This window comes from Megalobrama amblycephala, linkage group LG19, assembly GCF_018812025.1.
Source record: "Megalobrama amblycephala isolate DHTTF-2021 linkage group LG19, ASM1881202v1, whole genome shotgun sequence".
Classification (NCBI taxonomy): Eukaryota; Metazoa; Chordata; class Actinopteri; order Cypriniformes; family Xenocyprididae; genus Megalobrama; species Megalobrama amblycephala.
The window spans coordinates 20,130,061-20,144,798 of record NC_063062.1 but is presented as its reverse complement, the minus strand read 5'-3'; the positions used below and the strand labels follow the sequence as shown (position 1 = coordinate 20,144,798).

The 14,738-nt window shown below is 36.9% G+C and overlaps 1 protein-coding gene across 2 annotated transcripts in view; it reads right to left on the bottom strand.

Moving 5' to 3' along the window:
- Positions 1-2,885: 2,885 nt before the first annotated feature.
- Positions 2,886-14,738, bottom strand: part of LOC125254490 (anoctamin-1) — a 38,364-nt gene continuing 26,511 nt past the window's right edge. For both annotated transcript variants that reach the window (XM_048169118.1, XM_048169119.1), the window contains 5 exons: positions 9,376-9,528; positions 9,216-9,268; positions 8,898-9,079; positions 8,701-8,806; positions 2,886-5,821 (listed from right to left, as the gene is read on the bottom strand). In XM_048169118.1, coding sequence (XP_048025075.1) covers positions 4,643-5,821; positions 8,701-8,806; positions 8,898-9,079; positions 9,216-9,268; positions 9,376-9,528 — 1,673 coding nt within the window. In that variant the 3' untranslated portion in view covers positions 2,886-4,642. The remainder of the gene's footprint in view (positions 5,822-8,700; positions 8,807-8,897; positions 9,080-9,215; positions 9,269-9,375; positions 9,529-14,738) is intronic.

Below are 14,738 nucleotides of genomic sequence, written 5' to 3'. Positions count from 1 at the left end.
TGTGTCTTGAAAGAGGGCCAGAGAACTAGATATGTGGGAGGGGCCAGCCTCAGGTACAGTCAAAGAAAGGCTGTTAGAGAGAGAGGACATGAACCTTGAAATATTGCATGCCCTAAACAGGTTAATAACTCACTGGGTGAATAAGAGAAATGTTCTGTTTGCTGTGTCATTCTTACTTGAAATGAGTGTTTTAGTACTTATTTACATTTATGCACCTGGCAGATATGCTTTTATTCAAAGCGACTTACAGTGTGTTCAGGCTGGTTTGTTTTTGTTTTTTAATCAGTGTGTGCATTCCCTGAGAATCGAACTTGTGACCTTGGTGTTGCTAGGGTCATTGCTATACCAGCTGAATTACTGGAACACACCTAGCTATCGGTTCTCGGTAACTTGTGAGTGATTTGGTAAGAAAGCATCTATAGTACTTACACTGGTCAAAATCCTACAGGAATGTGTACAGGATTCCTGCGAGATCATAATTTTGAAACAATTGAAAATGATACCAATGTTCCATGTATACTAATTTACAGGATGGAGAAAAAAAAAAAAACATCTTTTAGAACATTGTAGTTTGGTCTTTTATGATTAGCAATGGGATGAAATGCTCATGTAGGACATTACAAGGAATTTGAAGAAAATTGTCTAGGATTTTTTAACTCCTATAGCGCCACCTGTAGGATTTCTTTTAACTTTACATACTAATAGCAACAATACTGTTATAACTTATAATGCAATATTAATCAAAGTATGCTAATAAAAAAAAATCTTAAAGTGTGAAAATAATTTCTTTGTAAATTCTATCTAAATGGATTCCAATGGAAATAAAAGGAATCAAACTAATAGCATCCTTAGGGTTAGTTCACCCAAAAATGAAAATTCTGTCATTAATGACTCACCCTCATGTCGTTCCAAACCCATAAGACCTTCATTCATCTTCGTAACACAAATTAAGATATTTTTGATGAAATCCGAGAGCTCTCCTCCCTAGACAGCAAAATAGTTGTTAAAATAGTCAACATGACTACAGTGGTTCAACATTAATTTTATGAAGAGACGAGAATACTTTTTGTCCACAAAAAACAAAACAAAAATAACTTTATTCAACAATCTCTTCTCTTCCATGTCAGTCTCCTACACAATTGACACAGTAAACGCAGTGCAGCGCTTCCGTGTTCTAAGTCAGAACGCCGACTCATTATTGGCCGGCTCCTGCATTAGCATCACATGCATACATCGCGCTGCTCACATGAACAGCGTTGGCCAATACTGAGCCAGCGTTCGGACATAAACATGGAAGCGCTGCATTGTGCTTACTACGTCAACTGCGTAGGAGACTGAGAGGGAAGAGATGAGATTGTTGAAAAAAGTCGATATTTTTGTTTTGTTTTTTCGCGCACAAAAAGTATTCTTGTCGTTTCATAAAATTAAGGTTGAACCATTGTAGTCACATGGACTATTTTAACAATGTCTTTAGTACCTTTCTGGGCCTTGACAGTGGTAATTAAATTTAATCAAAAATATCTTAATTTGTGTTCCGAAGATAAACGAAGGTCTTACGGGTGTGGAACAGCATGAGGGTGAGTAATTAATGACAGAATTTTCATTTTTGGGTGAACTAACCCTTTAAAGGAAAATTAAAAAATGAAAATTAGTTGAAATCCGATGGCTCTGTGAGGCCTTAATAGGGAGCAATGACATTTCCTCTCTCAAGATCCATAAAGGTACTAAAAACATATTTAAATCAGTTCATGTGAGTACAGTGGTTCATTATGAATATTATAAAGCGACGAGAATATTTTTGGAGCGCCAAAAAAACTAAATAACGACTTATTTAGTGATGGTCGATTTCAAAACACTGCTTCAGGAAGTATCTGAGCACAAATTAATCAGTGTATCGAATCATCTGTTCAGAGCACCAAAGTCACGTGATTTCAGCCTTTGGCAGTTTGACACGTGATCTGAATCATGATTCGATACACTGATTCATTTGTGCTCCGAATCTTCCTGAAGCAGTGTTTTGAAATCGGCCATCACTAAATAAGTCGTTATTTTGGGGTTTTTTTTGGCGCACCAAAAATATTCTCGTCGCTTTATATTTTTCTAACCCTTTAAGTTCTACTGGATATTGTGCAATCTTTATCAGAACATGTCGTACTACTGCAGAGATAAAGGCAATCCATTTTTTCTTTAAATTCCTTTTAATATCCTTCAAATGCATATTATTCTATTGATAATCATAACAGTGCTATTAGTAACTAGATCTAGTTTTTGTTTTGTGTTATGTTATAATCCTATCAGTATGCATTAGAGTTGGTTTCCAAATATTATGGTCCAATAAGAATCCTGTACACATTCCTTTAGAACTTTGACTATGGTTATTAATGCTTTTTAATATGTATCATAAAAATAAACTGTTGTTTGACTCTTAGGAACATTTCTGTTGGATCCTTTAGGCATTTCCTTAAGATCCTGTATGTGGTAATAAAGTACAGAAGAAATCTTTTCTCACTGTAATATTGTAAAGGGGTATGAATCACTGGCTCCACCAGTGCCTACTAGTCTGTGCATGACAGGATCCTGATTCTAGTCCTTTGTCTCACTAGTGTCCCTGCCCTCACTGTCTCTAGGTTTGCTGTCTCCATCTAGTGGTTGTCAACAATACAGCATTTAGAGGGTCAGTATACAACACAGGGTCAAGGTTTTGTTGGTAAGCAAGTTAACTCCTGCTGGTAGATGCCATAACTACATCATTATATGGGCTATATAGCAACATAAATCAGATATTTCTTAAAATTTTCTTTCTTTCTTTCTTTTTTATTTTTTACCAGTGTCAGTAACTATGCAATCTCTAGCTTCGAGATGGTAAATAAAAAAACTGAAACTTCTTCCTTTCCAGTTTTTATTATGAACAGTCTTTTTTTTTTATTATAATATCAAAATATTTCAAAGTTTCTCAAGATTTCTAGAAATACTGTAACATGGATAATGTTCTATGTGAATGCTGGTTTGTAACTGTTCTTAGCTAATGGATTCCTGGTAGCACAATGCATATCATACACACCTGCCACTCAACACAGAGTTTAATACACAGTGGCCATGCCCACACTGCAGCTAAATACAGTTGTCACTCCAGTTGTTTTAATAGTTCACCCCAAAATTTTTGTTTGATTGTTACACAAGCTGTTGAATGACTTCAGAATACAGCATACCGTACAACCATACAGTCATATGGACTACTTTTATGGTGCTTTTGGTACTTTTTAGATTGTATAAAGTATAAATAGGCTATCCAATCCAATTTTATTATATCACTCAACAGAATTTCTTATTTTGTGTTCCAGGGATGAAAGAAAATATTGGTTGGAACGACATCAGGGTGAGTAAATGATGACATTTCCATTTTGGGTTAACTAATCCTTTAATCCTATTTTGTACACACAGAGTTGGGTTTTTAGTGACAACTAATGACGTATTCAAAATGACCAGATGCTAATAAACTCAGCACGTTAATATTAGTTTGTGGAAAATAGAAAACACCAAACAGGCTAAACTAGTTCTCGTTTACAGCTGCGAGACGTCAACTATTGCTTGTTTTGGGTAGTAGGATTGACACCTGCATTCTGTACACATTTGGAATGATAGCTTAACGATTGGAATGATAACTTAGCGATTCATTCCCGAAAATAAATGCGGGTGACACTTCAAAAACTTGGCAGTGTGCACGTGGCCTGTGTGCATTCATACCTTTTTTCCTGGTGGGGAATGATTTAATATTGATGACTGGGTCTAAATCCCTGAAAACCTCTTCACAGTGAATATAGCATGCTTTACATTAGCTTTAGCTGTGCTAGCATAGTGCTAAATGGGATTTTTGTAAATCACTACAGTGTATTTGCAATGTACAGTGCAATTGGCTTTGCAAGTCTTATGAATCCATTTCAACATCACATTTCTTTATCATGTTATGAGCATGCTAACTGCCAAACTACATGCTAACTTGTCATGTGGATGAGACACTACAGATGTTGCCACCAACGACAAAAAGACAATTCCACAAACAAGTTGGCTTATTTTGAAGCTGAAGTATTATGTTAAGAAGTTCACATTTAGTTATTATTCTGGTTAAGTACATGTTAACAACACCATGAAATGAAAGTTCCACTTGCTGAGTAGCATCAGTATGGACTGCAAAGCCCTTTGGCCCATATTCCTAATCCCCTCTCTGTTTTCTCACCTGTTCTGGTCCAAGATTTGGATGAGATTTGTTGTGTGTGTCTGTACAAGTGTTTATATGTGAAAGAGAGAATGGCAAGTCACAGTATAAGACAGTTTAAGAGTCATCAAGCCATGTCAAATGGCTCTAGAAGAATAGCAGAATATCCAGAATGCACAAGCATAATGAGTTGATGATTCTGTGCAAAAGAAGTCCCCCTTGTCAATCAACCGGATCCCGTTAGCAACCAAGTGAACCTCCACCAAGCCATCAACAATTGATCTACATCCAGAGTTACCAAAGATGCTCGTTCAGTCATTAATAAGAGTCAAAGATGAGTTGTTGATGGCATGGGTTGCCTGGCACTGAAAGTGATTGGATGCAAGGTGCTGAAGAGGTGGAGTGTTTCTCCACTTTGTCTTGTCACACTCATACAGGAGTGTTACGTTTGAGATCACTGGGTGAAGGTGGAATCTGTTGACTGAGGTGTGTGAAGGTGGTGGAATGGCTAGGTTTGGTTGACGTCTCCTCTGGAGTCTCTGAGCCTCTATACTTCGAAGGAAGAGTCTGGCATCGACCTTTAACTTTCAAGCCTGGATCACGAGGGGGAAGCCCTTTCATTGAGCTTCCCAACAGCTCAGGTTTGGAGGGAGGCCGTGGTAGTCCTGTTGGCTGGCTGCCCACGAGCTCCGGTTTCGAAGGAGGACGTGGCAAGACTGTCAAAAGGCCGCTAGCAAGCTCTGGTCTGGACGGTGGGCGAGGAAGTGCTATCGAAGGGCTGCCCATGAGCTCTGAATCCAGTGAATCTGAGACAGATGCTTGGCTTCCAGAGGGCTTGGTTGTAGACAGTGCTCTAGGGATGTTCCTGATCAGTTCCATAGGAGATAGAGGAACTTTCTGGTCAAGGTGTGTGAATGTGGTGGAGTGGCTGGGTCTGGTTGCACGCTCTTCAGCTTCAGGACCTCCAGGCCTTGGTGGAAGTGTTTGGCAACGGCTCTTTGCCTTGCAACTTGGGTCTCGAGGTGGAGGTCCATTCGAGTCAAACTCCCAGTGCCGTGATAGTGAGCTGGATTTGATTGATTGAACGGACTGGCTTGAACATGCTGATGGTGTAGTAGGTAATTCATCATGACAGGCTATCTTAGACAGGGACTCTGAAGTTGTATTAAGACTTTCACAGGTCGAAGGTCGAGGTTTATCATTAGGCAGATCACTGGTGGATGCAATGGGTTCCTCTGCTGATTTTACCTCAAGCTCATCCTCCTCTTCATTGGTCATCCGAAGTTCTTTTAGTTCTTTTAGCTCTTCATCTGACTGGCTTAGCATTACCCCACTGCAGATAGGCAGCTCCTCTTTTAGCTCTTCATCTGACTGGCTTAGCATTACCCCACTGCAGACAGGCAGCTCCTCCTCTTCCTCTAAACCCTTGATGACTACATCAATGTTGCTAGTCGTCAGTGGGTGTGACTGGGTGCATTGCTTGTCTGTCTCCTCGGAGAGCAGAAGATCCATCAGGAGTGTTTTCTCTCTCTTCAGCTGCTCCTTCAGAGAACGAGGCACGTCTGGGATCAACCATGCCACCAACATACTGAGGAACATGGCCAAGTTCTACAACACAACAACATACAGAATCAAACATCCAGTCCACTATTACAGGAATGTTTTGCGTTAAAGGTAGAGTAAGCAATAAAAAAATTAAAAAAAACTCTCTTCACATACTGATAGCAATCAATAATAGAAGTGATCTAAATATTAAAACATGTACATATATTTTCTGTGGAAGTCTCAGGACCAAAAAATGTTAATTAATAAATGTTTACACATTTTTTGAAATTTTGGAACTCTTGGTCAAAGTTCTGTCTGTTATAGTTTGACACATTACCATCAGAAAATTATATTCATTAACAAACATCATATACCATTTTAGTAAAATAAAAATTAGAAGATAGACTAATATTAATGTATATGACATGAAAAATGGTTTTAATTTATTGGACATTTTATCATAAGACAATAATAATGACTAAAAGAAAAACTGTAAAAGTTAACACTGTCTATGGGGTATGTTGAGTTTTAAAGGGGTCATGAATTGAGAAATCAACTTTTCCTTGAGCTTTTGATATATAAGAGGTCATCGTACTATAAGAATATCCTGTAAATTTCAGAACTGAAAATTCCTTGTTAGTCAAACAAAAGTTTTTATTGACACCAGCCCCAGCGAACGGCTGATCCTGGAATGTGCATAAATAGGTGAAACCAACGCCTACTTCATCATTGCAACATTACCCGCACCCACTGGCATGTTAGTGAGATGAGGAGGAGAGAATAGCGATACAACAAGACAAAAATAACATTACCTTTCAATGGATCCTTATGGTAAGAATATAGTTGCAATGACGAGATCACTGCTTTCATGCGCTCAACATGTCTGTGATCGGCTGTTCATCAGTGCAACCTTTCATGCCAAGATCTAAATATAATGCTATAGATCTAAATGTAATGCAGCACTTTTCACGATTAGTTAACCTTGAGAGCTGTAATAGTAAAAACATGCTAAAGGAGGGAGTAATACTCAGCTATTTCAAATGGAAAGATGTCAGCCAATCACAGCAGTGGGCGTTTACACTGAAGTCTCACAGCAGACACGCCCCTTAAAACAGAGCATTCAAATAAGAGGGCTAAAATCAGGGTAGGAAAAATGCCTTTTATTTCTAAATTGTGACAATTTTTGATGTAAAAATCATACTAACATTATAAGTGCACCCAAGGAAACATTATAAAAGCTTAAGCTTAAGCATTATTTTTATAAATACTATTTGCTGGAGTTTGCTCCAGATAGTGTTAATTTTGACAGCAAATTTTCATAGTCTTTTGACTAAAATGCCATTTAGTTTTAGTCATATTTTAGTCATCGGAAATTGTTTTAGTTTTAGTCTAGTTTTAGTTGACTAAATATCATAAGATTTTAGTCGACTAAATTACTGTAGATTTAGTCAACTAAAGTCTAATTTAGTTAATTTGTAAATGACACAATTATCATTGAGGTTCTATTATAGTTTTTGTTTAAAATTTTGATCAGATTTGATTTTTAGTTTTTCTGCTTTAATTGTAATTTTAATTAAAAGTTTTCATAATTTATTGTGTTTATGTCTTTTAGTTTTTGCTTTTAAATGTCTATCAAGTTTTTTTATTTCTGTTTTAGTTATTTTAGTACATCAGGTTAAGCTAAAGCTTGGAAACTAGATGAAATAAAATAAGTTTACATTTTTTATATATTTGTTTTTTATTTCAGTTAACGTTTATTTCAAGTAATGAAGATTATTTATGGTTTTAGGTTTAGTTAACTATACTTTTATTAACCATTATACTTGTAAAATATATTGAATAATGTGTCGAATAATGTTCTTAGTCTTTCCTTCATGTGACAGAAGATATAGTAGTTTACTCTGAATTAAATATAAATTAAATTAAATACAGTTTATTGTGTAAACAATGTAACAATAATGACCAGGAAAAAATAATAATAATTATAAACCATCCCGAAATACACCGTAACTCTTATTCTGTAATGTCTGCCATCTGCACTGTATCAGGCTGCTCCTTTAAGTTCAGATGAGGGAGATAATATGCATTCTTACAAGCATCTAAAACATATTACCATATAAACATTGTGTAGTAAACACTGTCATAATTCATCAACATTAGCTTATAAGCAATCGCTTGGCATAAATGTGCGCTATTCATTCATTGAGAAGCAGTCTGAAGGTCTAGATCAGCACCTTACACTTCAAATGTGCGCATCTTCCACACAGGACAGCAGACCTGACTGGATATCTTCCCAAATCGTCCCTCTCTTATTATTTTCGTCTCGTTTTTTTTCGTAGTCCAAAATTAGAGTAGATTTTAGTCATAGTTTTAGTCATTCAAAGCGCATTTTTATTAGTCATCGTCTCGTTTTCGTCCGTGAAAAAATGTTGTTGACGAAAATGACAAAAAATATTCGTCAGCGAAATGAACACTGGCTCCATGTCAATCAGGGGCAAACAGGCCACTCCTGCTTTTGTCACTCAGGTCACAATTCTTTTGGCACCCCCCTCTCCTCCTCCACCACCTCTATTTCTAATGTTTCAGATCTATTTTAATCTCCTACCAGTAGTTCAAAAGGGGGGAAATTAGACAGCTTTAGCTCCCTCATAGTGAACAGAAAGCTAAATCTGTTTACCACTATCATGCAAAGATAATATAAGGACATATGAACACATGCAAATGCTTTAGGGATACTTACATCATGACTATTCTTGGTATCATTGCATGAATATCATGTAAAAGATACCGGGATGACATGGCCATGACATTTCTTGAAAAATGTTGCACAGGCTAGACTAATTTTTTTTGTTTTTTTTATGGAAGAGAGAGCGTAAGTTGTATTCAACCCACAATATTCCTTGAACAATAAAAAAAGCAGAAAAGCAGTAACGAAAACTGACCTGGAAAAAAATAACAAAAGCCAGGCGTGCAGCGAGCACAGACCAGTACTGCTTAGAAAGCTGGTAAGACTCAGGAGACCAGGGTGGATCTCGATAGTCTTTGTACCTATGAAATTGTTGAGGAGAGAGAACGATATCAGGTTATGTAGGCGAGTAGAGTTCACATGAGTATGTATATGCATGTGTGTTGTGTGCACCTGCAAATACGGAGTTGTCTGTCAAAATCAGTGTCATGCGGCGCAGTACCAGGCTTAAAGTTGCTTGTGTTGAAATAAGCCAGTGTGTGGTTGGTAAAACCATGCATGGTGCCTGTTTCACTGTACAAATACTGATACACCATCCGAGGAATGAACTCCGATGTAAAGGAAATCACAAATGCCTTGAGGGAAGGAGAGATAGAAAGAGGAAAAAACCTTAAAATATCTGCATGCAATGAGATAAATCACACTAAACACCAACAGCAACTAAATATAATTTTTTTCACCACAAGTCACAATTTCTGTCTTAACACTCACATTTGTAATGACAGCAAACTTGCTGATTCCACTCAAGATGTTGTACCATATGCCTGTAAAAAGAAAGATACATATGCAACAGTGTGAACTAGAATTAATAACAGTCATGTTAAGTGTAACCATGAGTAAGTCTGTACATATTTGCTGCTATATTTCATACCAATTTCTTTAGCACTGACTGCATCAGGTCGGCGTATTTCAGTGACGAATTTTGCCGCATCTAGTCGGATTTCAATGACGTTATTGAGCAGAGCGAATACTGGTGCCAGCGGGAAGGAGGCCACAAAGAGTGTGACAAATCCATACTGAATAACTGCAGACAAACACACACATACATCAATGATCCATGTCCTTAATCAAACCAGATTCCTAAAAGTCATCACAGGCATCTTTAAACATCATTGCAAAATTTCTTCTAATAAACTAATAATAGTAAGTATAGAGCAGGTGTTGGCATACATTTTGACATTTTTCATATTTCTTGTTAATCACTGTGTCACTATGGCTTCCCATACAGCTGTGTGACTACAGTTAGGAATTACTGCTAACTTATTTTGCCTTGCAGATGTGGGGATTTCAAAATAAAATAAATAAATAAAATAATACATGTCATTTTCCTCTCCCTCTGTTAGAAAAGTTTACCGACCACTTTCTTTTCTTCTTAGCCTGTTTTTGTATGACCTCCTGAACCAATGAGCATTTTGCTGTCCACTGGTCACACCTTAATGTTGCAATTTCTAGTATTGCATTAATATTGCATCCTTCTCATTGGCATTTAATAATTTTTGACTTTTCAGTCTGAGTTAAATCTCTTTTTGGGCCCATTTTACCTGTAAAAGTAAACCTGCTTAATTATTATGCACTCCTGAATATAAGGCATTTTCCACTTCCAGCCTTCGTTAACAATTTTATTATCACTTATAAATGATTAAATACAAAATGAATAGTAGTTATTAAGATTGATGTGGTTTGGAATTGGTAAAATGTGCTTAGAAATAAAATGATCCAAATATCGACTTGCATATTAATTATGCACGCACTGTATATATACATATATATCCATGAATCGCAGGCCTGCTTTAAGTTATTGGCACCTTACAGTGATAAAGAAACATGCATGACTGAGAAAATGCCAGGGACAGGGTTGATGTTTAAAAAAAAAAAAAAAAGAGTTATTATGTGCAATAAGCCTTAAAAAGAACTCAATGCAGTGCTTACACGCTATCACACACCCGAAGCATGAAATCATCATTTTGGTATCGTGACTAATCAAGTGGCAGTCTTCACTGCGTACAATGCTTTCAGTAGTCACTGGCACACAGAATCAGCTTAGTGCTACTGTACTACAGGGTTAATCTGATTTACATTTATTTATATCTGTCATGGACCTTATCAACTTGATACTATTGTTTCCCCCAATGAAAATGAGTCTATGGGTTCCCATCCACCATGGTCATTCTTTGACCAATGCATTAAAAAAAAACAGACTGACTGAATGAAAATGTGCAGATCCAGAAGCAACAACTTTTAAGCCACTTTAACATCTCTCATCATGAAGGTGGGGGAACGAATTTTGACAGCTGGATTGCTCGCCATTGGATTCTGTTCCCCCCGTGTTTCTTATACAATGAGGTTCTAATATTTACCAAACTGATACTGGTTAAGATCCATCCACATACAGGATAGAATCAACAACTTCTAAGCCACTTCAACAACATCTTTCATGGCATTAGATTAGAGGCAAATCGGTGTTCATTCATGTGTAGTGACAATCACGTATTGTGTATGATCAAAGACGCAACCTGAGAGAAGCGCCCGTGAGATATTTAGCATGCTAAATATCTGGATCCAGTCTGAAATGAGGTTTGCATGAAATTACATCGGCGATGACCTACAGCTAATGAGAGAGCAAGATACAGGGCAAGGGAAAATTCAGGGGGAGGAGTCATAGATTTGCAACATAACATCAGCAAGCATGGCTTCTTCAAGCAAGCATTATCTCCTTTCTATTCTTCTTTTTACCTTTTTTGCTGCAAATCAGTGAACAGACAACTTGGATCACAAGCTTCTTGCGGGCTATCATTTTAACATGAAGAAATGCAGTCTAGCACGAGATTCGAGATTCTTAGACTATCACGAGATAGTGATTCTTTCTATTGAAATGTTGTGTAATATGAGACCCCCTGTCACCGATTCGTTGTGTAATGTGCACGCAACAGCAACTAAATGGTACCCCAGTCAGTCATGTGGTTTGAGAAGAACAGCGATCCAACGACTTTGAAAATCATGTGTACCTGGCTGGCATTAGCATAATACTCATACAGTTTGTGAGTGCCACGAGTCATCTTTTTGTAACAGCAGCAGCTCTGTGCATGTGACCGAAAGTGCAAATGTTTTCATAGTGTGATAGGAAACAGATTTGAAGCCCCTCCATAAAAAAAAAAATCTGTTACATTGACAACATGCAAATGTTTGTGGCAATCTGAATAGATAATTTAACATTAGACATTTATTGTCAATAAAATGTTTATAGGACAAAATTTTTCCAATGAATATTTGTCTTAGTGTGAACAAGTCTTTAATTTAAAGTTATCTATTTTTAATCCAATTAAGAAAGGTAATTAAATAAGAGCCAGGTTTACTTGCTTTCAAAATCCAAAATTTTGAATAAGCTTTTTAGTTGTCCAGGCTACTAACTGTGATAATTCAGAGTGCAAAACATATCATTAATTCTGATTGAACAGTAGCACCCAGAGTAGAGGTACATTGTGAAGATGTGACTAACAATTATACTTAAAGGGTTAGTTCACCCAAAAATCAAATTCTGTCATTAATTACTCACACTCATGTCGTTCCACACCCGTAAGACCTTAGTTCATCTTCAGAACACAAATTAAGATATTTTTGATAAAATCCAATGGCTAAGTGAGGCCTGCATTGCCAGCAAGATAATTAACACTTTTAATGCCCAGAAAGCTACTAAAGCTACATGTAGTTCATGTGACTACAGTGGTTCAACCTTAATGTTATGAAGTGACGAGAATATTTTTTGTGCTCCAAAAAACAAAATAACGACTTTGTTCAACAATATCTAGTGATGGGCGATTTCAAAACACTGCTTCAAGAAGCTTCGAAGATTTATGAATCTTTTGTTTTGAATCAGTGGTTCAGAGCGTGTATCAAACTGCCTAAGTCACATGATTTCAGCAGACAAGGCTTTGTTACATCATAAGTGTTTCGAAATTTCATTGGTTCACCACTGGGGGGTGTGATTTTGGCAGTTTAAAGGTGCCCTTGAATGAAAAATTGTACATGGAAATGACATACAGTGAGTCTCAAACTCCATTGTTTCCTCCTCCTTATATAAATCTCATTTGTTTAAAAGACCGAATCTCAACATAACACTGACTGTTATGTAACAGTCGGGGTGTACGCCCCCAATATTTGCATATGCCAGCCCATGTTCAAGGCATTAGACAAGGGCAGCCAGTATTAACGTCTGGAGCAGCACAGCTGAATCATCAGACTAGGTAAGCAAGCAAGGACAATAGCGAAAAATGGCAGATGGAGCAATAATAACTGACATGATCCATGATATCATGATATTTTTAGTGATATTTGTAAACTGTCTTTCTAAATGTTTCGTTAAGATGTTGCTAATGTACTGTTAAATGTGGTTAACTCCCTCGGGTCGGTGGTCACGCCGGCGTGATCACCGCATTTTTTTTCTAACCAGTGTGAAAGAGACTCAAAATACTCCGTCAATGTTGCACATACAATTAAGAGCTATACACCATTTTAATCTGTGGAATATCATCTTTTATTTGTGTACACTCAGAGTAAAAACAAAATGTTGTGCTTTTTGTAAAATAAAGAAAACTAACATGATGCGTGATCTCTCATCTCCCTCTGAACGAAGTCCAATCTGATAGTTCTTAGAAAATGAACTGTAACTTAGTGAATGCTATTCACAAAAAAATGTGTCTAAAGAAACGTTGAAATGTCAGGTTTTAAATCGTGTAAGTCAAATTGAAAAAAAACCTTCTGTGTTTATGTAATCTGTATGAAAAGAGAGCCATGTCAGAAGTCCTTGATTCAGCTCATTATCCGCTAATGCGGCCACGCCCACGGAGCCAGCGCTATTCAGACGCAAATTCAGTCAATACGTGCATTCATCGTCTCAATCGTGTATTTATTGTCTTGAAAAGTGTTTTGAATAGCCATAGTTAGCGATCTCTGTCCTCTGTTAGTTCAGTTATTTCCTGGATTGCCTATTCTTCTTTAGCATTGGCATTTGTGGACTAAAGGTGCACAGAGCGCCCTCCGTCTGCAAGTATGAATTGTAAACAGTATCCAGCGTTCACAGTGATGACAATAAATAATGAATAAATACTCTATAGAAAATTGACATAAACATGAGAATCCATTTCTCCAAATGTGCATGCTTTTAAGCTAAAAGCCTATATGAAATGCCATAGAGGTAACATAACTGTTCAGACACTTTGTATCATAGAAATGCATTATATTTTAATAATAGAATACCATTATTTTAAATTGTAATAATATTTCACAGTATTGCTGTTTTTTCTGTATGTTTGATTTACATTATGATGAGCTTGAGACATGATCAACAGAGGGTTTTTTCACAGCCTATCTGACTGAAAGAGCTCATTATTTATGCAGGTCATTAGAGCTCTTTATCTGATTCTTTTGTCTTCTCAGGTGAGAATCACCCATTATACATGAGGATTCATGCCTCCATGCATACTGTGTTTCTTGACCAAAGATGTTTTAGAAAATTTAAATCTCTCTATTGTTTTATATGAAGGAGTAGGAATGATCATTTTTACATAATTTTGAAGCAAAAACTCTAGTCTACAACCTCCAATACCCAGAAGTCTTGTGAACACAGATTTAATATATGTTTTTTGGCTTTATTTCAGTGACTTAAGTTTTTTGTTTTTTCAATAACCATGCATAAACGTTATTCCTTCAAAAATACAAACATGTACATACATGTTCCTTACATATTATTGTAGCCTAGTTTGTGCTGAATACAGTGTAATGACACTTTTTCCATTAATATGTTTATGAATAACTGAAAAAAGCACGAATGTCAGGGCATGTCAAAACTTCTCCAGGCCCCAAATCAGCCTCAGACCCCTGAGGGTTAAAGTTACCATCGTTTATTACTGTATTCACGGAGACAAGAGAGCCGTCGCTATTTTCATTTTTAAACACTTGCAGTCTGTATAATTCATGAACACAACTTCATTCTTTGTAAATCTCTCCAACAGTGTAGCATTAGCCGTTAGCCACGGATCACAGCCTCAAACTCATTCAGAATCAAATGTAAACATCAAAATAAATACAATACTCACATAATCCGACACATGCATGCCGCATGCATGGCAAACACTTTGTAAAGATCCATTTGAGGGTTATATTAGCTGTGTAAACTTTGTTTATGCTGTTAAAGGCAAGCGCGATCTCCGTGGGCGGGGAGCGTCAGCATTTAAAGGG